This window comes from Mustela lutreola, chromosome 1, assembly GCF_030435805.1.
Source record: "Mustela lutreola isolate mMusLut2 chromosome 1, mMusLut2.pri, whole genome shotgun sequence".
In the NCBI taxonomy this organism is placed as follows: Eukaryota; Metazoa; Chordata; class Mammalia; order Carnivora; family Mustelidae; genus Mustela; species Mustela lutreola.
In genome coordinates this window covers 269,347,361-269,372,222 of record NC_081290.1, presented here as the reverse complement: position 1 = coordinate 269,372,222, position 24,862 = coordinate 269,347,361, and the positions used below count along the sequence as shown (strand labels likewise).

The 24,862-nt window shown below is 39.3% G+C and overlaps 1 protein-coding gene across 3 annotated transcripts in view; it reads right to left on the bottom strand.

Annotated features, from left to right (window-relative positions):
* Positions 1 to 24,862, bottom strand: part of TTC17 (tetratricopeptide repeat domain 17) — a 120,196-nt gene that overhangs the window by 34,845 nt on the left and 60,489 nt on the right. For 2 of the 3 annotated variants that reach the window (XM_059140185.1, XM_059140197.1), the window contains exon 17: positions 8,985 to 9,155. The exons of the other annotated variant lie outside the window; for it this stretch is intronic. In XM_059140185.1, coding sequence (XP_058996168.1) covers positions 8,985 to 9,155 — 171 coding nt within the window. The remainder of the gene's footprint in view (positions 1 to 8,984; positions 9,156 to 24,862) is intronic. 3 annotated transcript variants of the gene reach the window in all.

Below are 24,862 nucleotides of genomic sequence, written 5' to 3'. Positions count from 1 at the left end.
TTTTCAGTAGCTAACTCAGGGAAAATACCTGGACAGGGTTGCTATGGGGACCCCAAAAAGCAACTTAATTAGAAGAACTATCTGCCATCTGACTTGTAGCAACACAGTTCTAAGTGGGTTTTTTTTGTTTTTTTTTAAAGATTTTATATATTTGACACAGAGAGAGAGGTCACAAGCAGGCACAGAGACAGGCCAAGGGGGAGGGGGAAGAAGGCTCCCCGCCCAGCAGAGAGCCCAATGCGGGGCTCTATCCCAGGACCCTGAGATCATGACCTGAGCCGAAGGCAGAGGCTTAACCCACTGAGCCACCCAGGCGCCCCAGAGTTCCAAGTATTTTTCATATTATTTTAGCTTCCTGTCCTTCCTTCTCCTATGGGCACCATGGGATTTCCTGCACCTAGTCCTGAGACAGGAAAGGCGTTTTGATATATTTGTCGGCAGCCAAGAGTATGGGCTTAAAGAAAAGTGGCTTTTGGCCAAAGGTAGACTGCAGGTAACTAATTCCCCAGGGTATAGTTAGAGCTGCATGCATATGGATGTGGTGTTTGGAAACCTTATTTCTATTCAGTAACTACAACTATTCTAAATAAATAAAGCTGTTCAGTTGCAAAGAGTTCTGCAAACCCAGTTCCAAAGGTTAATGCTCCCCTATGCCCAGACCATATGGAAATATATATATCATTACTGAAAAGTTCTTAGAGAAAGGGCCTTTCATTGACGGAAACTGGTATTCCAGTCAAGAGAGACTATGGAGCTTGCTGCAGGCTTTTGCTGCTGGCAGCCACTAGTCCTTTCAAAGACTGTAGGGGTGGGGGTAGAAGCAATTCCTAAAGAACAACATTAAATAAAGGTGAGGAATGGGGAGATCATTAATGTGCTATGAGTTAGAAACAATAAACCAATCTTTATTTATTTAAAACCTACTATGTGCCTATTTCATGCTATGAGCCATATAGTTGGGAACAAACAGAATCGGAGGAATTACAGTTCAACAGCATGGGGGTTAGGGGCACTGACCCCCACACAGTTGAAAATCCACATATAGCTTTTGTTTCTCCTAAAACTTAGCTACTAATAGCCTCCGGCTGACTGGAAGCCTTACCGATAATATAAACAGTCGATTAACATGTATTTTGCATGTTATAGGTATTATATACTGTATTCTTATAATAAAGGAAGCTAAAATGCATTGTTAAGAACATAATAAGAGAAGATAAAGTACTATACGGTATTTATTAAAAAAAAAAACGGCACGTAGGTGGACGTATGCAGTTCAAACCTGTATTGTTCAAGGTTCGACTGTATAATACATAAAATAATCAGAGCATAATTACATTTAGATACTTTTTTTCCTAGAGGAAAAGCATAATTGAGTGTGGTCACAACGTGCTTCCTAGGGGAAGGCAGACTCCTGAGGCAGGGTTCGGACAGGCAGAGGGCCCGGGAGGGCCAAGAGGGAGGAGCCTGAAAGTATATACTCTCACGGCCACATGTATACACACTGATGTAGACATAGGGAAGGCAGTATGTGAAGGCACTGCTCATTTCACGTGAACTAAAACAAAGAATGCATATAGGTGATATCAGCAAATAAGATACTTAGGGAAGGTGGGTGACACTGAGGATGTCTGGGAAAGTCGGGAGCAAGATTCATTGTAAAGGGGGCCTCCTGTTTGCTAAACAGAAGAATAACAAGACGAGAGCCATAATGTGGCCTGTGCAGGCCAGAGTGGTAAACCAGCTGGCATACTGAGAGGTGGAGAAGGAAGACGGAGGAGAGAGACCAGTTAGAAAGGTATTTCAACAATCTCTCTACAGTTCTTTAAAGAGAAGCTGGCCTAGGGTGAAGACTGCAAAAGGGGAATTCTGAAAAGGGAGGAGAAAAAGGTACATGAAGAAATTTCAGTGGACAAAAATAAAATTTGGTGGTTAAATGGATAAAATGACAAAGAATAGGGTAAGTTCAAAGATAATTTCAAGATTTCAAAGCCTAATGTGAAACGGGGAATATATGAAGTTTTAGAATCTGTGAAAGTGAAAACAATGCTATGTACAAGGATTATGGAATAAGGAGAGGGCAATGGGACTTATCATGTTGGGAATTCAGACACTTACTCGTTAATTTATTTAAGCATTTGTTGCCCATGTCCACAAATGTGCTGAGGGCTCCTAACAGAACCACCCATGAAGCTTATGGTCTAGGTTAGGATGGATGGAGGAACATATCTCCAGGCACTGTCTAATTCTGGAAATACAGAATTCAGATTTGGAGAGGTCTGGGTCACAGAAGGTTTTACATTACACTTGAAGCAAGAAGAAAAAGTAAAATATTAGGATTGCTACTTGTGGGACCAATGGTATAATAGAAACTAAAAATAGATACACTAAGATCTGTATCTCTATTATTTTATCTTCTTTAACATGCACCATTTTCACACTGGAAAAAGGAAAATAAATATTATGAAGTGAAGAGACTGTGAGCACTCACAGTGAGGCTTAGATGAGTTCATGTTTTCTCACTTGGATGAATCCTATCTCAGGTACTAGGAAAACTTATAGATGGGTTTGAGCCATGTCAGGTAGTCTGTCAAGAATCACAGGGACTAGGGGTGCCTGGGTGGCTCAGTGGGTTAAGAGTCTACCTTCAACTCAGGTCATGATTTCAAGGTCCTGGGATCAAGGACCCCCCCAGCCAGGAGCCTGCTTCTCCTTCTCCCTCTGCCCCTCCCCCTGCTTGTGCTTGCGCACACACACTCTCTCTCAAATAAATAAATATATAAAATCTTAAAAAAAAAATCACAGGAACTAGGAGAAGTGTTGAGAGACCAAGAGACGTATAGGTTGTCCTCAAAAAGAAAGAAAGAAAGAAAGGAAAAGAGAAGAAGAAGGGGAGGAGGAAGGAGAGGAAAAAGAAGTCCTGCATAATCTTGCAATATTTGAGACACACCTGGAGACTCACTGGTAAGTCTGGGCACCGAAGTTTAAGGGATTTTCAAAACAGAGCACACTGATAGAAATGTGACTTGATGAAAGTGCCCAAAACCACATTAAATGAAGGACTGAGGAAACCAAAGGGACCCCATGGAAGGAACAGTAGCTGACATAGTACACACACACACACACAAATCAGGCTTAAAACATTATTTTGCTAGAAATATTTTTTCTTCTTTTTTAAAACATTTTATTTTTTGACAGAGAGTGAGAGAGCGAGAGAGAGTGTGAGTGTGGGGGGAGGGGCAGAGAAAGACGGAGAGAGTACCAAGCAGACTCCAGGCTGAGTGTGGAGCCTGATGTGGGGCTCAATCTCACAATCCTGAGATTGGGGCCCTGAGATCATGACCTGAGCAGAAATCAAGAGTCACATACTTAACTGACCAAGCTACCCAGAAGCCCGGAAAGACTTTTTTTTTTTTAATTTTAGAAAGATTACTTCGAGATTGGTGAAGGTACTAAGAGCCGTAACTGAAGTTGTTCAAGGAAACAAGGACATTTAGCTAAGGAAGTAAAACCATAGGGGTTAGGGTAGGTGGGAGAAGTGATCTTCAGATGTGATATTAATGAGAGACAAGACTGACTTCGTTAGCTTCAGAGGGCAGGACCGGAGATGAGAAGTCACATTTTAGCTCAATATAAGGGAAGACTTCTAAAAGGTCAGAAAATGGAATGAGCTACCAAGGGAGACTGAGCTCCCTGGCCTGGAGCAGAAGCCAAAGCCACACAACGACTTATTGAGGATGCTCCAGAGAGGGAGTGGGACACCGGAAGATGAGTAAAAGAAAGCGACTCTAGGGGCGCCTGGGTGGCTCAGTGGGTTAAGCTGCTGCCTTCAGCTCGGGTCATGATCTCAGGGTCCTGGGATCGAGTCCCGCATTGGGCTCTCTGCTCTGCAGGGAGCCTGCTTCCCTCTCTCTCTCTCTCTGCCTGCCCCTCTGCCTACTTGTGATCTATCTCTGCCAAATAAATAAATAAAATCTTAAAAAAAAAAAAAAAGAAAGTGACTCTATTGGGTAAGAAACAGTATTAATAATCTTGGAAGAGAGATTTTATCAAGAAGAGTTTTAGAAAGCAGAGAATGAAAGGTGAGTTCTACCTTCAAAACAAAGCAGACTGACAGCAAAAGAGGTAAAGATCACATATTTGAAGAGATGACCAGCAAAAAAAATTCCTTCCTTCAAAATTTGACTCAAGACATCTCCAGAAAGTCTTACATGATTAATACTAATAGGCTTGAGTACCAGAATATGGTTTGTGAAGGCAAGCAAGACACATTCTATCTCTGAGGATGATACTACAGAGATATATCTCCCTCTGGCTCATAAAATAAAAAGAATATACTGTGGAATTAGACAAATTTGGTTTCATACAAGGACTCCACCTCATAGGATCTTTAGCAATTCTGTATTGAGTTCTAGTATTTACTTTAAAAGGCAGTGATCTGGTTTTGAAGTCAAGTAGACTTCCTTAAGATATCATAAGTGAACAATGGCATAATATTTAAAGCCAGTAATTGCAAAGCACAAAAGGCTTAAATGAAAAGTCAGACTAAGGTAGGTAGGGAAACCGACTTTTCAGAAAACAAAAAACAAAACAAAAAACAAATCATCAAATTTTCATTTGCACCATTGGTGTTTTAGCTGGGTCAGTACAGCAAGAGAAAACGGACTTTCAAGAAGATAACTCAGAAAAGCAAACAGGGAATCTTTCCTCTAACTCTTGTGGAAATGTCAAGGTTCCCTTTAACTCAAGAGATGTTTATTGAGCAGATACTGTGTGTATGTATTTGTGAGGACTTTGGCTCACAAGCAGCCTCTAAATCTGGAAGCAGTAGAGTCACGCCCATGTGTGCAGAAGTGAACACTGAGCTCCGACTGTGTACCTGGCTCTAAAAGAAATGCTTCATTTAAATACTAATCACTTGAGGGATTTTGTTTGTTTTTAAATTAATGAAGTAAGGGAAGCTCAGAAAGTATAAGTAACTTGCCCAAGATTTAACAACTAGTTGGTGTTGGTGAAAGGACATGGTAGCAAGATCTCGAACTACAAAGCCTATGTTCTTCCTTCTACATCTAAGATTTACTGGGGAGGATTTTTGTACTAGATGATGAGGTACTAAAGCAGTGGTTTTCATATGTTAATTAGTGACACAATTTGTACCAATCCTTAGCAAAATGAAAAACATAAAAAGGATATGTATATAAAATTATAATACGCACATACAACACACACACACATCCAGATAGAAATTTTTGGAGTAAGGTTGCTGACTGTCCTTTTTTTTTTTTTTTTTTTAAATTTATTTATTTGACAGAGAGAGATCACAAGTAGGCAGAGACGCAGGCAGAGAGAGAGAGAGGAGGAAGCAGGCTCCCTGCTGAGCAGAGAGCCCGATGCGGGACTCGATCCCAGGACCCTGAGATCATGACCTGAGCCGAAGGCAGCGGCTTAACCCACTGAGCCACCCAGGCGCCCACTGACTGTCCATTTTTTGAAAAAGACTTGACCTTTATTGTGAGATTGTCTTTGTACTTTTTTTTTTTTTTTTTTTTTTTTTTTAAAGATTTTATTTATTTATTTATTCATTTGACAGACAGAGATCACAAGTAGGCAGAGAGAGAGAGAGAGAGAGAGAGAGAGAGAGAGAGGAGGAAGCAGGCTCTCCGCGGAGCAGACAGCCCGATGCGGGGCTCGATCCCAGGACTCTGGGATCACGACCTGAGCCGAAGGCAGAGGCTTCAACCCACTGAGCCACCCAGGCGCCCCTGTCTTTGTACTTTTTGACATTAAATTTTTCTTTGCTTTTATAAAATAATGATAACAGCAGATGTTAGTTTTCTTTAAAAATAACCTTACTAATTAAAAAATAAAGTTCTGATCCAACAAAGCCTCTATTTCTGAAACCTGGAGCTGAAGGGCAAAATGCATGGGATGAGTTTTAGCTCTGCTACCTACTGATGATCTCGGGCAAGAAACCCAACTTCTCTGAGTCTCAATTTTCTCATCTATAAGATGGGCTTGATAATAGTATCTATTTCACATGGTTAACACATAATTCTTAAGTTCGTAAAATATATGTTACTGAAGTGAACATATGTTTGTAAATTGCAAAGTATCATAGAAAGGGAGTGATTATCATAAGTTATTGGTTACTGGAAAGGGCTTAACTATTTGTATTTCTTTAAATTTTCCTTTAAAAATAGAATTTTCAAAAATTCTTTAATGTCTACACTTGACTTTTATTATAACACATTTTTATTATAGCACACTATTTACATTAAAAAGGTGGAGTTTTTCTCACTCTGATAACCATACCGCAGGAAGCCTCCTGGTATGAACACACTAACATATCATGAATGTTGCCCCTGTGGACTTGCTTGTATCTAGGGAAAAGAAGAAGGTGCTCCCAGAATTTGACATATGGCAAAGAAAAGTTATTACTTGAGAGAGAAACCAGTCAGAGTCATTATTATCTATGGATTGAATCAGCAATCTGTAAAGGAATCCACCCTAAGAGACAGTCTGCATGATGCTGAAGGGACCTGGAAAGACCCCATCTCAGCCAAGGCAACCATATTGCCTTTCCAGTACAGGGATGGATGGAGCTCCATGGGGAACACGGGACTAAAGAAATTTAACTTAGTCACTAGGTTACAATCTATCTCAAACAATGGTATATTATTTGGAAAATGAGACAAACATCAAGATTCTGGTTGGGTTTTATCTGAATTGTCAGAAGAAAAAAAACATCTAATTTGGTAGTCGTAAGTATCCTGGTCATGAGGGAGCTGTATTATATTGGAATAAGAACAGTTTGTATAAACTGAATGAAACACCCCTTATCATTACTCAGTTTCATTTGTGGTGATTCTGAGTTTATCAAGCAACCTCATGATGTCCACTTGGTTGTGTGGGTACCTGACACCAGGTAGAGACAAGAGGCTGCCAGGTACTAGAGAGTAGCAGCTCCCTCGTAAATGAATCAACTGCCTATCCAGTTTAAGAATCCATCTCTTTTGAAATGGTAAATGGAAATTAGCTTTCTTAAAGCCCAATGATTTCTGACAGAACTGATGAAACTAATTTTCTAAACCTGCAAAGGTGAAGGTCAAAACTTCCCCTCTGAGGCCTAGCTTGCTTCTCTTGGACATCATTTTTTTTTAATATACACTACTACTTAGAAGGAAACACAGATTTTGTAATTGCTAAATATGCTAATCCAACCCACACAGGAAGACAAATGCCATAATTCATTACTTTAACGAATATTTACTGTACACAGAAATGAAGTTATATAGGACATGATATATAAGAAGTTCACAGTCTGATGGGAAATAAAACATGTAAGCGTGCATACTGCCTGAAATGTGCCTTGACAAAAAAGTGGGAACAAGACAGTGTATGGAGCAACTAAATGCCTGGAGACTTTTGTGACTCCTTCACAGAGGAGGTGACATTTAAGCTGAATCTTGGAGGTGTGTTAAGAGTCGTCCATATAAAGCAAAAAGCACGCAGGGGCCATTCCCAGCCTGTGCAGACATGGGAGGCTCCAACAGCATGGCACGGAGTGCAAGGTTTATACATCCTGCTATGTAGAGTACTGGTAGATGGTGCACTTGGAGACAAAACTAAGGGCCAAACTGCCATGTATCCTATACTATGATACTGGATTCTTCCTATAGATAACAGAGAGCCATGGAAAATTTTAAACATAGGCAACTTACCTGATGAGATCTGATTTTAGAAACAACTCTTCAGACACAAAATATACTGGTAATAGGGGTTACTTCTGCTTTTAAAATTTGTACCTATTACATGTATTACCTCCCTCCTGCAAACACACACACACACTCTCTCTCTCCCTCTCCCCATACACACAGAAGTAAAAGACTGGATATTGGGAATTCAATTATGAAGCTACTGCAATTGTCCAAGCAGAAATGAAGAAAGTGCGAATTCAGGTGGTGGCAGAAGGAAATAGATGAAGAGATGAACGGATGCAACAGGTCTTGGATACAGTGGTCACTGGGGGAGTTGTGATGCCATTAACAAACAGCAGGGACATAGGAATTAGAAGCAGTTCAAGTAAAATAAAGTAAAAATGAGGACAAGCCCAATTTTGGATATGTGAGATTTGAAGTGCATATGGCAGACTGAGATAGAGACCACTAGAAAAGTGGAAATAAGTTTTAGTGTTGTAGACCACGTGCTAGCTGAAGAGAGAGATTTGGAGTCACTGTTATACTCAAAAGTATTTGAGACACAAAGAGATAAAACACAGAGTGTTAAAAAGAGGGATAAGGAAAAAAAGACCAAGGTCAAGATCCTGGGTAACCCAAGTAAGGGGCAAAGTAAAGAATAAGTGAAAGAAATGGAAAAAGCTGTCCTAAGGACGGGAAGAGAGCCAGGAGCAGTGATACCCCAGAAGCTGAGAGGAGAAGAAAAAAGTTTCAAGGAGAGGGGAGTTGTGCATAGATCCAAATACAGCAAAGTGGTTAAGAAGGATGAGTACTACAAAGTCATTCATTTTAGCAATTATGCATTGACTGATAATGTCAAGAACAGTTCAGTACAGCATAGCTCAAAATGTGGTCATGGAATGGATCTTTAGGAGAGGGCCTGGTATGTATGTCTATTATTCCAAATCTTTAAATATTACTGGGTTAGTGTAAATATAAGTTATCTTGCCTTTTTTCAATGGCTTGCTCAGTAGACTACTGATATTAAGAAGAAAGACTTGTATATAAATGAATCAAATTTGTCCTAGCAAAACAAGACATGGAGGTGAAAGAGAAAGAAAAGAAGTGTGAAGAGCTTTTTCACACACTAGCCTGTCTTCTACCTCACACCTGAGGGTCACCCTTGTGATTCTACAAATATAATGAGTGGCTGTTAAAAGATGGAAACTATTTAGAGTAAAGAAAAGCCTAAACTCAAAGCCTGAGAGTTGATTTTACCCCAGAAGCACAGCTCAGGTCAAATCAACTTACTTTCAAGTCTAAGGGCATCTGAGTCCCTCCCTGAATTCTCAACAGAGAGTACAGGCTCCTCCTCTGTTCCTGTCTCAGAGGGCTCTTCTTCGGCAGCATCCAGTGACTGTGAGTTGTCAAAATATTTCTGTTTGTCATGGCTGTTGTCCAGGGTTTTCTCATGACAATTACCTCAATGACAAGAGACACAGAGACAGCATATTAGAAACATCTCTCTTAGGTAGTCCCAAGGCTCAAGGTCTTCAAGCAGCAGGAAGAGCAAAAAGATGATGGTGTCAGTTTTTCTCCCGCAGGACATACAAAAATCAGTGAGCTGGAGCACCACGAGCCAGATCTTTATTGTGACTCAAGATTTTGCACTGAAGTTCAAGTTTCACCTGCTAGGCCAGCATAAGAACCAAGTGTTTGGGGGAAAAATTATGACAACAAAGATCAATTCCCAAGATCTCACTGCATTTACAATGAATGACTGTGAAATATTTCTTTGAAAGTCGGAAACATCACAAAAAAGTAAGTCTCCTTCTGTTTGTCTTTCAAGGGCGAGAAATGACCAATTAGTACCCGAATAAGTCTGGAGATGGATGAACTATAGCAAAGAAATATTATATCCATTCTCAAATCACAAAATATAATATCCATTTTCGAGGCCTCCAAATGAAAGATACATCAAAAGAAAAAGGATTATAAATTAAAAATCAAGGACTTAAAGAGGGATGGTCGTGGCCGAGAATCCATGTGTAAGACCGCAACATCACAAAGACGTGCATTATTCTTTTGGAGAACGTATTCTGCTCATGTAAAGATATACTTTAGTGTAAAATGTCACATCTGGAATGTAATTGTTGCATTCTCTGTTACTTTCTGCTATGCACAGGGAGCCTGACCTCTTACTACAGTTTTGCCATTGAGTTGAAGAGCCTTGACCCTCTTAGGATTTGTGTGTTTATATGGATAAAGAGCCACTGCCCTGCTCCACCTGATGGCCATTCTCTGAGTAGGGGAATGTGTTACTAGGTTGGTGTGTCTGATGTGCCAGTGATCTGCCAGCTGAGCAGGACTCCTCTTCCTCTTACATTTGATGTGCACTGTCATGAACCATGTATGTTCAGTGGAAGCCTACACATCTCTCCTCTCGCAGGACAATTCCTCCAGTAAGAGAATCTAAGTAACTTCCCTCCTTTACCAGAACCTTCAAACCAGGTAGTATAGGACTTACAGGGATAGGGAATTACAAGGAAGGACTTACAGTATAGGGAATTACAAGAAAGGGAGCCAGGATCTCCTGAGTGCTACAGGTTCATTATTAATAGAAAATTGTCCCAAAGAGATGTATGTAGCCAATTAAGCTCTCTCTGCAGCAATGGAAGTACAAGAAGTCTCTTTCTGGATTTGAAGATTCCCTTTTAGATTTCATAATTGAGGAAAGCACTTCTCATACCATTTCTGTTATTGTGCCAGGAACACATAACCTTTCCCAACTTATGGAGTTTGCAGTAAGGGAACTGCATGCTTAAGGAGTTACTTCTATTTTCCAGTTCTACACTCACACATCTGAGGCTACCATATTTAATAAGGTTACGTCAGAAACCGAATTTTTTTTTGTTTCAGAGGAGCTTTACCTCTTAAGAAGCTCACAAGCAACTTGCGAAGACAGTAAATACAAGACAACAAACAATAATGAGGTAGCATACTGTGCCAAGTAGGTGCTTCAGAGAATAAGCTTTGAGCAGGTAAACCCTAATTTTGAGGAAAAGGTAGTATAGGACTTACAGGGATAGGGAATTACAAGGAAGGACTTACAGTATAGGGAATTACAAGAAAGGGAGCCAGGATCTCCTGAGTGCTTTGTATTTTTTCTTTGACTTACCCCTCAAAAATGCCTTGTGAAATAACTGATTTTCATTGTACAGATAAGGAAACTGAGTCTCAGTGAAATCAAGTAACTTGCCTAAGGTGAAGCAATAAGTGGTAGATCTGAGATTTCAATCAGTTCTATCCTACTAGAAAGCCTCTTGGCTTTCCAACAGTCAATGCCACCTCTTTAGCAGAAATGAGAAGGTGGCACCGTATGCAGGAAGGAATTACGTGCTGAGCGAAGCAACAGGCACAGCAGTTCTCGTTTGTGTTTGGGAAACGATGAGAACCAGTTTGAGAGATGGAAGGTTGTGTGGTGGGCTGTGTGTGTGTGCCCATCAAAGGCTGACAGGAAAGATGCCATGATCAATGCCAGTCATTCTTTCTTCAAATTCCTCTGTGAGAGAACAGAAGTAGAGGATCAGTTTCTGTCTTTACCATTGAGTATGTGCAGGTAAGTATGGGGAAGCTACGCGTAAGAGCATTAAAATAAAGTAGTGACAACAAACAATTGTACATACCCAACTAACTAAAATTGACTATGAAGAACATCACAATTCCTAGCGACAACTCTTAACTGGGATATAAATAAGCATGATGATTAAAGACATAAGGAAAATAATGATGACAATGATGTTGATGATTTTCAAACATACATTATTCCTAGTGACTGTTCTCTGCTTTCAGCTTTGGTGAGTTTGCCTCTAAAGCATTCTGCACCGGGACATAGGCTGAGAGAAACAATGTTACAAAGGCAAAGGACAAACCTTAAACACTGGGACCCAGTAAAATTCTGTGTTTTCTGCAATTGACTTCCTCCTCCAACCTCTGCCTCTCTGATTCTTCTCTCCCACTCTCTTCTCATTATGAAAATTTAATTGGTTTCATCTTTTTAAATGTCTGCAATATTTAAAAATGCCTCATAGGTAATTTATAAGATATGATGTGCATAAGATCCTGAAGCTAAAATTAGTCCTGCATGACCTCAAACCCAGACGCCTTCTTGAAGGAAGCCTTGTGCATTCTAAGAATGTCTTGTCCTCCAACTCAAGAAATTGGGGCCAACTTCTCCGAGAGGGAGGGCAGGAGAGGGGATTAGGGAGAATTGGGAATAAAAAGGAATAAGAAGTTTATGCTCTAGTATTTGTTCCAAGTAGGCAGAACCAAAATGATCAGGTAAAAGCTATATGCTTTAAGGATTCACTTTGATTTTCAAGTTAGAGCTGTTAATATTAATTTCCTTAGGCTGACAGTTAAAGACAGACTGGTTTAGCCTTCTGTTGTGATTTACATAATTATCTAGGCTAATAATAAAAAGCCAAATTGCCTATTTTTTAAATTGCTCCTTCCGGTTGTCTGAAGGAGAACTGAAACACTTCAGAAAGAAGTAAAGTTTCTATTCTTTGGGCTGCAGTATAAGTTTACTCTAGCTCAAAGGGAAACTAAAAAAAGTTGCCTATATAGAAAAATTGTCACTTGTCTTCCCAGCAGAGGTGGAGATGATGTCCTTATTAAAGAAACACAGGAAAATGTTGGCAAAAGAAAAATGGAAAGATACATAAAAGTAACAAGTCATCTTCCATGCATATGACTATTATTTTTTGCTGATGCAGAAATGAGATTTTGTGTCTTAGACTAACCTTGTGAGGTAAGATTTCTTTCTATCTTTTTTTTTTTTTCCTAAGGAACTACATGATTTAAATGAAATGCTTTGGATAACAAGGTCCCAAGTGAAAAAGGAAGCACTTTTCTGTGCTATACTGCTGTGCTATATACTTGCTTGCAAAGCATTTAGCATCTAATTCAAATCCTGCCAGTTCGGTTTTTCTTGGAAGTAGGCAACTACACAGCAATACCAACTAAGCATAAAACTCCAGGTAGGGTATGTCTGATTCTGGAATTGCTATGCGATCTTAGACATATCAATATCAACATCCTTTTTCTGTGGCTAGAATATTGTCTGCATAAACTGAATTATTAATAGTAACCTATCCTACAAGGGTGTTCTGGAAAACAACTAAATATTTAATATATCGTGTCAAAGCATTAAGTCTCCTAAGGCAAAGGCACAATTTATCCTGTGGCTAAACAGGTTTTCAGAGTAAACTAAGTTCTCAGGAACACCTATCATTATGAAGGCTGAGGAAATCTCCTATCTTCTCATAATTCTGTTTACAGAGGGCCCAGAAGAATACTTCTTTTCTAGAATTGCGTAACCACTTACTCTTTAAAAAACATGCTTACCTTCTGAATCTTTTAAGTTGGCAAGCCATTCCTGGCTGGGTACTTTTAGGATCCTTTAGGATTAGTTATAACAAAGAAATGCCACAAATAAATTGAGAGGAATCAGCTTTGAAAGAGCCACATAACTAGAGCTAGTCAAGAAGAACTAATAAAGGCTCATGTAGTTCTGTTAGCCTAGAGCATCGTGGCGAAGAGCCCAGATGAGCCAGCCTAAACGAGTTCCAATCCTGTTTCTACTACTTTCGAGCTGCATACAGCAGGGCAAGTTACTTTAACTCTTTTTGTGTATCAGTTTCTTCATCTGCAAATGGAGCTTCATGGTAGTGCCCACCTAACAGAGTTGCTAAGATTCAATTTAAGAAGTGAGACTATGGCCTAGCAAATGGTGAGCTATTACTGTTGTCTCTCTGAAAAGGTGCAAAGGAATAAATTATCCCAATGTCATCTCTTCTACCAAGGCCTTCCAGCCCATCTCAATCTCTGTATGAGCCACTGGCTCTAGAAGTCATCAGGGGATCTGCCTCATTTCAGTGCCAATGTTATGTGTGTGTGTGTGTGTGTGTGTAAGAGATGATGAAGGCAGTACAGAGTTCACTTCTACTGGGCTTTTCGAAGAAAACAGCAACTAATTCAGATTCAACTGCTTGGCATATCTGAATCCTAAAATACTTAGCACATTTAGAATTTTGCCTCAGTCTGCTCTATGTTCTCTGAATTCATAGCCTTACAATATGAAAAGAGACCACAGATCTGCTGTTCAGTTAAATTAACACTTACCTCTCTGCACCCCACAATGTGTGTTATATTGTGACATTATTAAAGGTTGGCGCCAGTCTTCTTCCAAATTTTTCTTGCTTGAACATACTTTCCCCCATGCAACAAATAATGTAATACTCCTATGCTTCCTATTATATAAAGACTTTTTTCTAAGGCATAAATAACAAACTGATTTATAATAGGAACTAGAATTTGAATTTGAATTTTATGTTGCTGAAGGCAAAGTAACAGATGTTAGAAAAATGGCCTTTCTGAACAGTGGAATATTCTAAAGATATCCTTACTATCCCTGTTCTAACCGGATTATATTATACTCTAGGTCTCCTTTCTTATGCCTATAAGAAAAGTTACCTTACAGGAGGCATTCTGGTACATTCAACTAAATATAAGGTACCTGGGTGGAAAATACAGGTAACACTGTCCCCTTAATAGACATGAGTGTATTACAGTATTTATCTTTCTCCTTATCTTTCTACTCAACTCCACTCAAATTATGCAGCTATATAACATTTTTTTTCTGTATATAGGTAACACCGTGAAAGTTTTATTATAATTTTAGATAACTCAAAGCTTCATATTTCCCTAGTAAGATAATCTTTTAGAAAAGGTAGTAAAATAAATCACGAAGTGAACAGAAGTCTATCTTTCAGTTGCTCACCATGCTATGCAAAGTTACTTTAAAAATACTAGCAGGAAATGTTAACTGTGGGTGTTAGGTGGGGCTTGGTACCATACAAAGTAATAAGCCTATCTGATGAAGAAAGAAACCTTTCCGGGAATAGGTATCTTTAAGATTTCCACTTCCAGAGGTTGTGACAGAGGTCCTATATAGATCTCCTAGAAGAGCATTCTACAGTATGAATTCAAATCTGGTCTTAGCGGCAGCCTTTCTGTACACACTTGGGCCAATCAACTTACTTCTGTGTCTAGGTTCTTTATCTGAAATGAGAGCACTCCTGAGACACAGCACTAGTGAAACCACCAGGAAGAGGGGCATTGGAGCTCCCTGGGTCTGGGTGAGACCTAACTTGCTGATGACCACGCTGGAGATAGCAGTGAGGTTGCCTCACCTCCTTTGCCCTGTGCTGCCCTCTACTTAATAAAGACAAGAGAAATCATTTCGACAGAAGTACTGGCTCCTCAGACTGGTTCTCATTCAGCAATTACTGCCAAAGAAAATTCTTTGCGGGAGGTTTAAAGTAATGGTTATGTACTGACTGACCTTAAAAGTGCAATGCCAGATAGAAAACAAACCAAATTAAATTAGCAACCTCGGAATTATACAGGCTTTCCCTCCTGGTGAGGTGAATGAGTCAGAAGCAAGTTCAAAAAAGAAAAACTAAGGAAAGGCTGTGAACTCAAATACAAGTGTATGTGTGTGGGGTGTATGTATATGTGTGTGTGTTTTCCTTTTACTATACATTACAGGTCTGAAGTCTATGCTGGGGACCACTTGGTCCACATATGGGAGGGCAGGCAGTCTGCTTTGCCTAGGGATTCAAGTCTGCACTGCTTTCTGTAGACTTAAAATTCCCAACCTCCCTTTAGAGGAGAAAAATGAGAGCTGGATGTAAATCTGGCCTGTCTTCCCATGGGGCCTTCTCTTAAGTGACTGTGGCATAGAGGGCAAAGGCAGCCAGTTGAGACATAGACACCATAACCTGTGGGTCTGTGGAAATAACTCCAATGATGGAATCCAAACTCTTGGCAGCTACTGTTCCCTTTAGAAATGTGAAGAATCAGATTTGATCTCTAAACAAGGGAATTTAAACATTCACCAAAAGTTTACTATGAAAGATTTTCCCATGCAGATAGTACACTGAAGAAGAAAGCTAGTTAATTGCCACAGCTGCTAGTCGTCGTCGTTGTCGTCGTGATCTTAGTAGTAGTCTTAGTCACAGTATTTAAATCTCTGGGTTAGTTCAGCTGAGGCAAACTTGTTTCAGGCAAGTGCGCTGGGTTTCTACACCCAACAGGTTTTCTCTGATTTACTGATTTACCCATAAATGATAGTTTTCCCATGAGGGTCATCAAGGACATATGTTTGTAACTTTCATCGAAAACAGTACATACATGGCGTGAGAGAATGCAGGCTCTAGGGCATGTCAGCTCCTAGTGGACAAGAGAGACAGTATGATTCCTTTCGTCTTCTCTCCCTCCTATGGTGTGGGAGCCGCAGACTTTAAAAGAAGATCTGTATCTATATATGTATATTGAGTGGGGGTTTGGTGTAAAGCATTCTGGGTAAATGGTGGGTGGACAGAAGTTAATTACTCTTTATTACTAGGTATTCTCAGTAGTTCAAACTTGAAATATCACCAGCTAGTTTGTCATTTAAGTACATTCTATGTGCTAATCAATAGGGGGCGGGGCGCAGAATGTATGGTGGGTCAGAGTACAAAAATGAAAAAAGGACTGGTCCCTGCTCTCAGTGAGCTGAAGAAGCCTTGTAGGAGAGTTGTGTCTCATACACAAATAAATATAATGGCAAGACACAGGAGCTGAAGGAGAGGGAACAGGTAGAATGATTAGTTACAGATTACTTATAACTAAGGGCTTGGGTAAGGCATATGGCAGAGGTGGACCTTGAAGGATGGGTAAGATTGGGATTTTTGTAGAGGGGAAGGGCATGATGGAGGGGAAGGAGGAGGAGCTGCAGAAAACATGAGCAAACACATGGATCCAGGGAAGTGGGGTGTGTATAGTAAAGGAAACAGGCTATCCACAGTATTATCCTCCTATATTACGGTTATAATTTCCATTGACTTAGCCAGAAGCAGAAAGATATTAAAGTATTTATGTGGTCAGTGAGCTTAAATCCAGCGCCTCTATTTGAGGCAACCACACTAATTGAGTTGATTTCACTCAATTCTTAATAGTCAGAATAAGCCTACAAATAGGTGGTAGGGGGAGGGGCTTAGATTTCCTAGTTACCCACAACCAACAGGGTTTATCATTTGCCTCTCCCTTCTCTTGCTTCAAGTGAATGGTCACCTGCTGGTGTTAAGGAAACTAGCAGGAAAATCAACAGACCGTAACTCTGGTTCTCTTCCTCAAAATACAAATGGAGCCACAGAGAGAGCACAGCGAGAGCACAGCGGGGAAGGGACCTACCATCAGAAGCACTTGCTGGGCATATCAGGATTGCCCTTTTTCCTATTGCAAGGGTATTAGGCCAGGTCAAGCCTCATAAGATCTCAAAGACTACTTGGTCTTTTTAAATTTTTTTTTATTCCTCACGGTAAGTGAATCATAAGGATGTCTTTATTTATTTATTTATTTATTTTAAATGGCTTTTTTTTTTTTTTAGATTTTATTTATTTATTTGACAGACAGAGATCACAAGTAGGCAAAGAAACAGGCAGAGAGAGGAGGAAGCAGGCTCCCTGCTGAGCAGAGAGCCCCATGTGGGGCTTGATCCCAGGACTCTGGGATCATGACCTGAGCCGAAGGCAGAGGCTTAACCCACTGAGCCACCCAGGTGCCCCCATAAGGATGTCTTTAAATGAGAACTCAAGACTCTAGTTGTTCTAGAATCAATAAGGACTTGAACGTAGTAATATCTCATAGGACTCATATGTGAAAACGAAGAGCATTAGCAATTGTCCTTTTCATTGGTATGGGTAGTGAGTATATTTAAACCAAGGGTTTTTTGGTTTCGTTTTGTTTTATTTAAAAGGCCACCTAAGTCCCTCCACCATGGAACATTTTAAGGAGGGCCCTGTGGATTTCAAGAAACAAAGTTCCTTAGTTGCCTGACGGCAGACACCACTTCGTGGGTATCAGATTAAGACAAGCAGCTTGATTAGAGCATATCTAAGTATATATATAACCAATGCACTAAATCAAGTAAAAAGCATGGAGAAATAAATGGTGCTATCACACTTTTTCCTTTTGCTTTATGTCACCAAATGCAAGTCACCTGTAGGCATTCACCTTGGTGGCCACTTTGCACATAATAACATGGTTTCTAAGACCTTACCTTTTCCAATTTTTAACATTTATGCTTTTTTAGGCAGTGAAAGAGATAGGGAATTGTTTAATTATTTTGTTCATATTGGGTTTTTCCCTAGCTATATTTCACACTGCCAAGGGAAACCTGGCTATGTTATTAGATGCGTTGCGGGAATAGGAACATCTGATCAACAAATGGTACACTATCAACTGCCACGGACCTCCAGCTCTTTTTCCTGAAATTTGATATGCTTGTAATTTTTTTTTATAATAATCACTTTGGATATGCGATCTGATGGGGTTGTTAACCTGTGTCTGATAGCTAAAAAGGTTTAAATTGCTTTGAGTTTGGCAAATTTCAAATGGTGATTTTAGGCTTGTTATTATAAAAAGCAATTAAATGAAAAGATAAATCCAAAGCTACGAAATTTAAATTTCTCCTGCATTTTCAAGATCATAACCAAATAAACCTTGCTGACTAAGAAAAAGTTAAGAGATGGGATGCCTGGGTGGCTCAGTCAGTTAAGCATTTGCCTTCGGCTCGAGTTGTGATCCCAGGGGTCCTGGGATCAAGTCCTGCTCTTTGCTCAGCAGGAAGCCTGCTTCTCCTCCTGCCTGCTGCTCTCACTGCTTGTACCCTCCCTCTTTCTCTCCCTCTCTCTGACAAATAAATAAAATACATTAAAAAAAAAAGTTAAGAGATTACTGAAATTTTCTTGGTCAAAGAGCATGGTAGTTTAGTATGAAATACTATCTGACTACTAGTAATTACAAAACTGGAAGAAAAAAGGCGGAAAAAAAATCAAAGCCAGCATTCCATATACACATATATATGCCAGAGAGCCTCAGTCATACGTATTTTAAAACTAACTAATGTTCTTTTGTAGTGATTATCAGTTTTAACTGCTTTATTTCCATCAAGCCATGAAACTGAGTAGAAATCATTCAATGATTAAATTTGTAAAAGGGTTTAAAGACTTAGTGCTTATAGTGTTAAAAATTTCAAAGCTGGGAATTCACCTCAAATGGCTGGCTCATAGCGCACAGAAAGAACTTACAGAGGCACAAATCACTTAAAAAAAAAAAAAGAGAGCTCATTCCACCAACGCAGAATGGACTTCCAGTGTGTGTCTATGTGTGTGTGCATATGCACGTGTGTGGGTGCCCAAGTTCTGAATCAGAATAATCTTTTTGAAGGAGAAGAGTCGTGCAAATGCTTCCTATATAGGATGGCAAAATAGCTCTAAAAACATCACCAACAATGAATGGAAGCTGAAATTTAAAAAGAACGACAGCAACCAATGAACTTGCCTAACTTACAGAACTAGCTGCCTTCAGTTCTTATCAGGAGACTGATCTACAACTGCAGTCACAAACCATATTAAAAGTACCTTGTTCAATCATTACTAAGGGCTAGATTAAACAGACCCCATCTTGCTCATCCTTACTATCTTCTCGTAGATGTACAATCACTTTGTCCATAGTGATCTGAGTGTAGGAAATTATAGTGAGCTCCTGATGTACGAGGGAGCCTACATACGATGAAAGATGTCCAAGTATAATTTCCCAACCCTATCTGTAGGTAAGTGATCATAAAATAGGATTAATGATGCAATCCAGTGGGTATCCTCAAACTATACAAAGAGCAGAAAGGAGGCAGAACTGTGTTCTAAACTTACTTTAGTACCCAAAAATATAACTGACTTCCGTTAGGAGACTCAAGATAGTAACCCTAATACCGGTGGAGACCATTTGCACACCTCAAGTGTCAAGCTCAGCAATTCAGAGATATTATAAATTTATTTTTAGATCAGTGAATAAAAGTATTCCGTAACTGAGTAACAACCTCCACTGACGTCAAGCAGTGCTACGGAAACGTCTATACTGACGGCTCAGTTGCTACCCTCAGTCTCGGTCCTCCTGGAGCATCACAGACAAGGCAGTGCTGATTCAGTTCCGACAGACCACTGGGAGCAGAGAAAATCACGTGCTCTGTGATATTACATCCTGAGGTCTGAACCCCCTCCTGATAAATGCCCCCTTTTTTCACTCCCCTGGCAAAATTTTCTGTTTTATTTCAAACATAGTTACTTTTTCAATATTTCTAACAGGTGAATTTTAAAAATCTTCCTTATGTGTATCCTATTAATATGTTTCTAAAGAATATTTCTTGGTATCATTATCTACTTGCTTTAAAGTTATTTTAGTCACTGAGTGACAGGCTGAAACATGAGTTATAATTTAGAAACTATGGCAATAGCTCTAAAAGTAAGAGCTCATTTTAACACTTCTATTATCCTAAGCTTTATTCTTGTTGTTTTAGTGTAGCTATCTTCCCATTTTACAGAAAATACTTTTGATAAAATGAAGTCACCAATGGCTTCTTAAACTGTTAAGCCCAGGGCGTTCCACACTCTTCATCTGCCAACTACTGCCACGATTTTTCCATAGGTACTGGCACCACTGTTTATGTAATGTTTTTCTTTAAACGGATTCACTGTATAATCTTAGATCATGTTAAAATGAGAAATCAGTACCACTATTCATAAATCACAGGTTTGATGTGCTATATATTTTTCCTAGTGCCCATCAAAATAAACCATAAATACTAAAAATTATTAAAATTTTTTTTTAAATACTAAAACTATTTATTTATTTATTTATTTAGCAGCAAAGGCCATAGTCGCCAAACTGTGGAAAGAGCTAAAGCTATTTTTTTTTTAAAGATTTTATTTATTTATTTGACAGACAGAGATCACAAGTAGACAGAGAGGCAGAGAGAGAGAGAGGAGGAAGCAGGCTTCCTGCTGAGCAGAGAGCCCGATGCGGGGCTCGATCCCAGGACCCTGAGATCATGACCTGAGCTGAAGGCAGAGGCTTTAACCCACTGAGCCACCCAGGCACCCCCTAAAACTATTTTAAAATGTTAACCTAAATAATACCTGAAAGCTGGTGTGCCTCTAGTGGTATCTGTCCCATACATGGGGAATTAACACAGAACAGACTACTACTGATTTCTTTTTCCTTCTCAAAACCTCTGTTCTTCTGATCTTGAGGACGTAGCTCCCTCTTGACTTCTCAGTACTCCCCTACTCCTTCACCGGCTCTGCTCCTTAAATGGTAGTATTTTCTAGGATTCCACCCTTGGCCTTTTCTTCTCACCTTCCACATTCTCTCTGAGGGAGCCAGAGGCATCTCTAAAAGAACATGTCTATTGTGGAACTTATTCTCCAGCCTTACATCATTGCAGAAATTATTTCTTTTCCATATACTCTCTCTTAATTAATGACACTGACATTTATGCAGATACCAAAGTTAGAAACTTCTCTGGTCACTCTCATTCTGAGTCCACTGTTTTCAGCCTTTCCTGCCTCAACATTATCCACAACATCCTCTGCCTCTCTTCACTCTGATCTGACAACTGGCCTCTCAATTCACTGAGAAGCAATCAAAAGTCCACAAGTATACCTATATATTGTCCTGACTCCTATCTCAAGACAAACCCTACCCTACGTTTGTGCCTCAGATTCCATTCCCCCATCTATTCAAGAACTTTGCTTCTACAATTATCTTCTCTCTTTTTTTGCATTCTTAATTTCTCCTTCCTTACTGGATCAGTCCTATGCAAACATACTGCAAAATGTTCTATTTTTAGAGTAAAACCCAAACCAAATTTATCCTTAATCCCTCATCCCTTTCTAACTTCCATCTCATTTTCTTCTTCTCATTTTAGCAAAACTCCTTGAAAGAGTTGCTAGCCATCTCCAAAAACCCCCTTCACAACCCATTTCATACAAACTTGTAGAAGACTGCCAACGACCTCCATGTTCCTAAACTCAATGGCTTATTCTCTGTCCTCATCCAACTCACCTCTTAGGATGCATCCATGGGGTGCAATAGTAATGATACAACCGACTACTTCTCAAAAACATTTTTATTTCTGGGACAAAATACTTGCCTGACGTTCCTACTGTCTAGCTGGCTGTTCCTTTAGTGTTCTTTCTCTTCTCAACCTCCTAATGTTGACTGGAATAGCCTAGTAATTCTCTGTTGACCTACTTTCCTTTTTATACTAACCACTGAGGTAACTTCATCCAAGCTCATGATTTAAAACACCGTGCCTAAGCCCATGGCTCACAAATTATTATCTCTAGCCTGGGGCTCTTCTCTGACGATCAGGAACTCATATATCTAACTGCCTCCCTAACACTTGCACTGAAACATTTAATAAGCAAATCAATCTTAATATTTACAAAGCCAAACTTGTTTGTCTCCCTAAACCTGCTCCTTCCTCAGACTTTACTATTTCATTTAACAGCACCAATGGTGATTACAAATCTTACCAAATAGCACCAGTTGCTCAGGTCCCAAATTTAGGAGTTATCCATTACCTCATTTTCCTTCATTTCCAATATTCCCTCTGGTAGTGTCTTGGTTCTGTTTTCAAATATGCAACCCAAATACAATGATGACTTTACACCTTCTCTCCCTTTACCTGGCTGGTTCAAGCCAATACTATCTTTCACCTGTATTTTTGCCAGAGCAACCTAATTGGTCTTCCTGCTTGTGCCCTTACCCTATCACAATCTATTTTCAATAGAGCAGCTGGAGGAAACCTGCTAATATGTAAATCAGACCATTTTTCTTATCTGCTCAAAACCTTCCACATCATACGTCTTTTTCTTGGAATAAAAGCCCAAATTATTAGAATGGTCTGCAAGGCAGTAAAAACACGGTTATATCCTCCTCCGATTCACCTCTGTTTTCATCTCTTGTAAGTCCGCTGCAACCATACAGGCCTTCTTGCTATTCCTTGCAAAAGCCTTTGCAACAACTATTCTCTCTTGTATGCTGTATGTCTGCGTGGCCTAAACGCTTACCTCCTTCAAGACTTTGCTCAAATATCACTTTCTCAGTGGGGCCTCTTTGAACAATCCAGTTTGAATCTTAGCTGACCTCCTGCTCTATTTTCTCCTCAGCACTATCTTCTAAAGGATGTTAGAAGAGTTTATTTTTTATTATAATAAAATAAATTTATTATATCTATCATCTGCTCCCTGTTTCTCTCCAGTAGAATGAAGCTCCATAAGACCTGGAATTTTTTTTTCTGTTTGGTTTCCAGTTCCTAGAATAGTGCCTGGCAGACACTACTGGATAAATGAATAACTAAGCAGTTTTTCACTCGGTTTCCTTTAGTTAAAAGAAAACATTCTGTTGCTTTAGAAGATTATATCCATATCAAATTTCACTTTTTCTTAAATATTATTTGGCCAGGTTAACAATCTATAATAACTGGAGGAGAACTATGGAAAGATCTTAGGCAGGGGCCAACAGGCTCAATCCTCAAAAGAAAAAAAAATTTCAAAGGTTCACATCAAAAACCAGAATGTATTTGAAAACTAAAACGAATAATTTTACATTTAATGTCTTTCAGAGGGTGAAGTGTAAAACCACTGGCTATCAGAATTTGACTTACTGTCCTAAGCTCTTATGAAAACCAAAGGTAAACACTTTGTTCATGAAAGCTAAATGCTGGGAATCCCAAAAGATTAAAAAAAAAAAAAAAAAAAAAAAGGCAAGTACAGCCGCCAGATCTGTGTATAATCCAAGGCTATGTGGCAATCTAATGACGCAAAATTCAGAAGGGACAAAGGTGACAAGCTACACCAAAAGGGACTGTTTAAGATGTGCCTTTAGGGTTATGACTGCCCCCATAATCTAGTTCAGGTTCATGCTTTATATAGGGAAGTAACTCTTTTCAGTGATGACATAAACAGTCAGTGATTATACCACCTTCACAAAAAATGTCTCAAGAATGAATTATTTCGGGGGTGCCTGGGTGGCTCAGTTGGTTAAGCGGCTGCCTTCGGCTCAGGTCATGATCCCAGTATCCTGGGATCGAGTCCCGCATTGGGCTCCTTGCTCGGCAGGGAGCCTGCTTCTCCCTCTGCCTCTAGCCTGCCACTCTGCCTGTGCTTGCGCTCTGTATCTCTCTCTCTCTCACACAAATAAATAAAATCTTAAAAAAAAAAAAAGAATGAATTATTTTGATCATAGCAGTGGAATAAGTTATTACTCATTGGGAGTAACAGAATTATGCACAGGAACCACAGTGGCCTTGGAAGGCAGAGGACTCAGATTTCCATCTCGGCTCTACCGCTGAGTGACACTTGACTTGAGTAACTCATAATCTTTGCTTCTAAACTCATCAAAAGGGGCCTTTACCTCTACCTTCCCCTTCTACCACATAGATACTTGTCAAAGAATAATTTCTAAACCAAATAATTATAGCCCTTTTTAGTAAAGAAACATGAAAATCTTAAAAACATAGGAGAGTTACATTCGGCTTTGTTGCAGGATATGCTTACATTTAAGGATTTTGAAATCTGTAGCATATTAAACCAAAGTTTTATTTCTTCTTATGGAAATAAATGGAGGGAAGCTAACTAGTAGCATATTAAAAATGCTGTAAAAACTGGAACTTTAAGACTTTATCTTGTTTTTTAAAGCAGACATGTTCATTAATTTTTATGAAGAATGTCATAAAGCAAAAGTCTCAATTGCAGGTAGCATATCCTGGGTAGTCCACAGGAGGGCAGCAAAATGCAAGATTTCGTTTTCTTCAAAATCTAAACTCCAGGTAAAATTGCTTTAAGCCACAAGTTATAAATATACAGAAATTTAGGTTGAAGAACATAGACTAAAACTATAGGTAATGAACCAAATTATAAAAAGAGATGATTTAGGTAAGTAAAATTATTAGGTAAATAAAATTATTAGGTTAAAAAAATTTTTTTTCTCTAGTGGTGAAAGCTTTCAAATACATATTATTGAAAAACCAGCATAAAATTCTAAGCATAGATAGATATTAAAGTCTGAGTCCTACTGTACAACATTTACTCGTCATTTCTTAAGATCTGGGTCAGTTTTTTTTTTTTTTTAAAGATTTTATTTATTTATTTGAGAGAGAGAGAATGAGAGAGAGAGAGAACATGAGAAGGGAGAGGGTCAGAGGGAGCCGCAGACTCCCTGCGGAGCAGGAAGCCTGA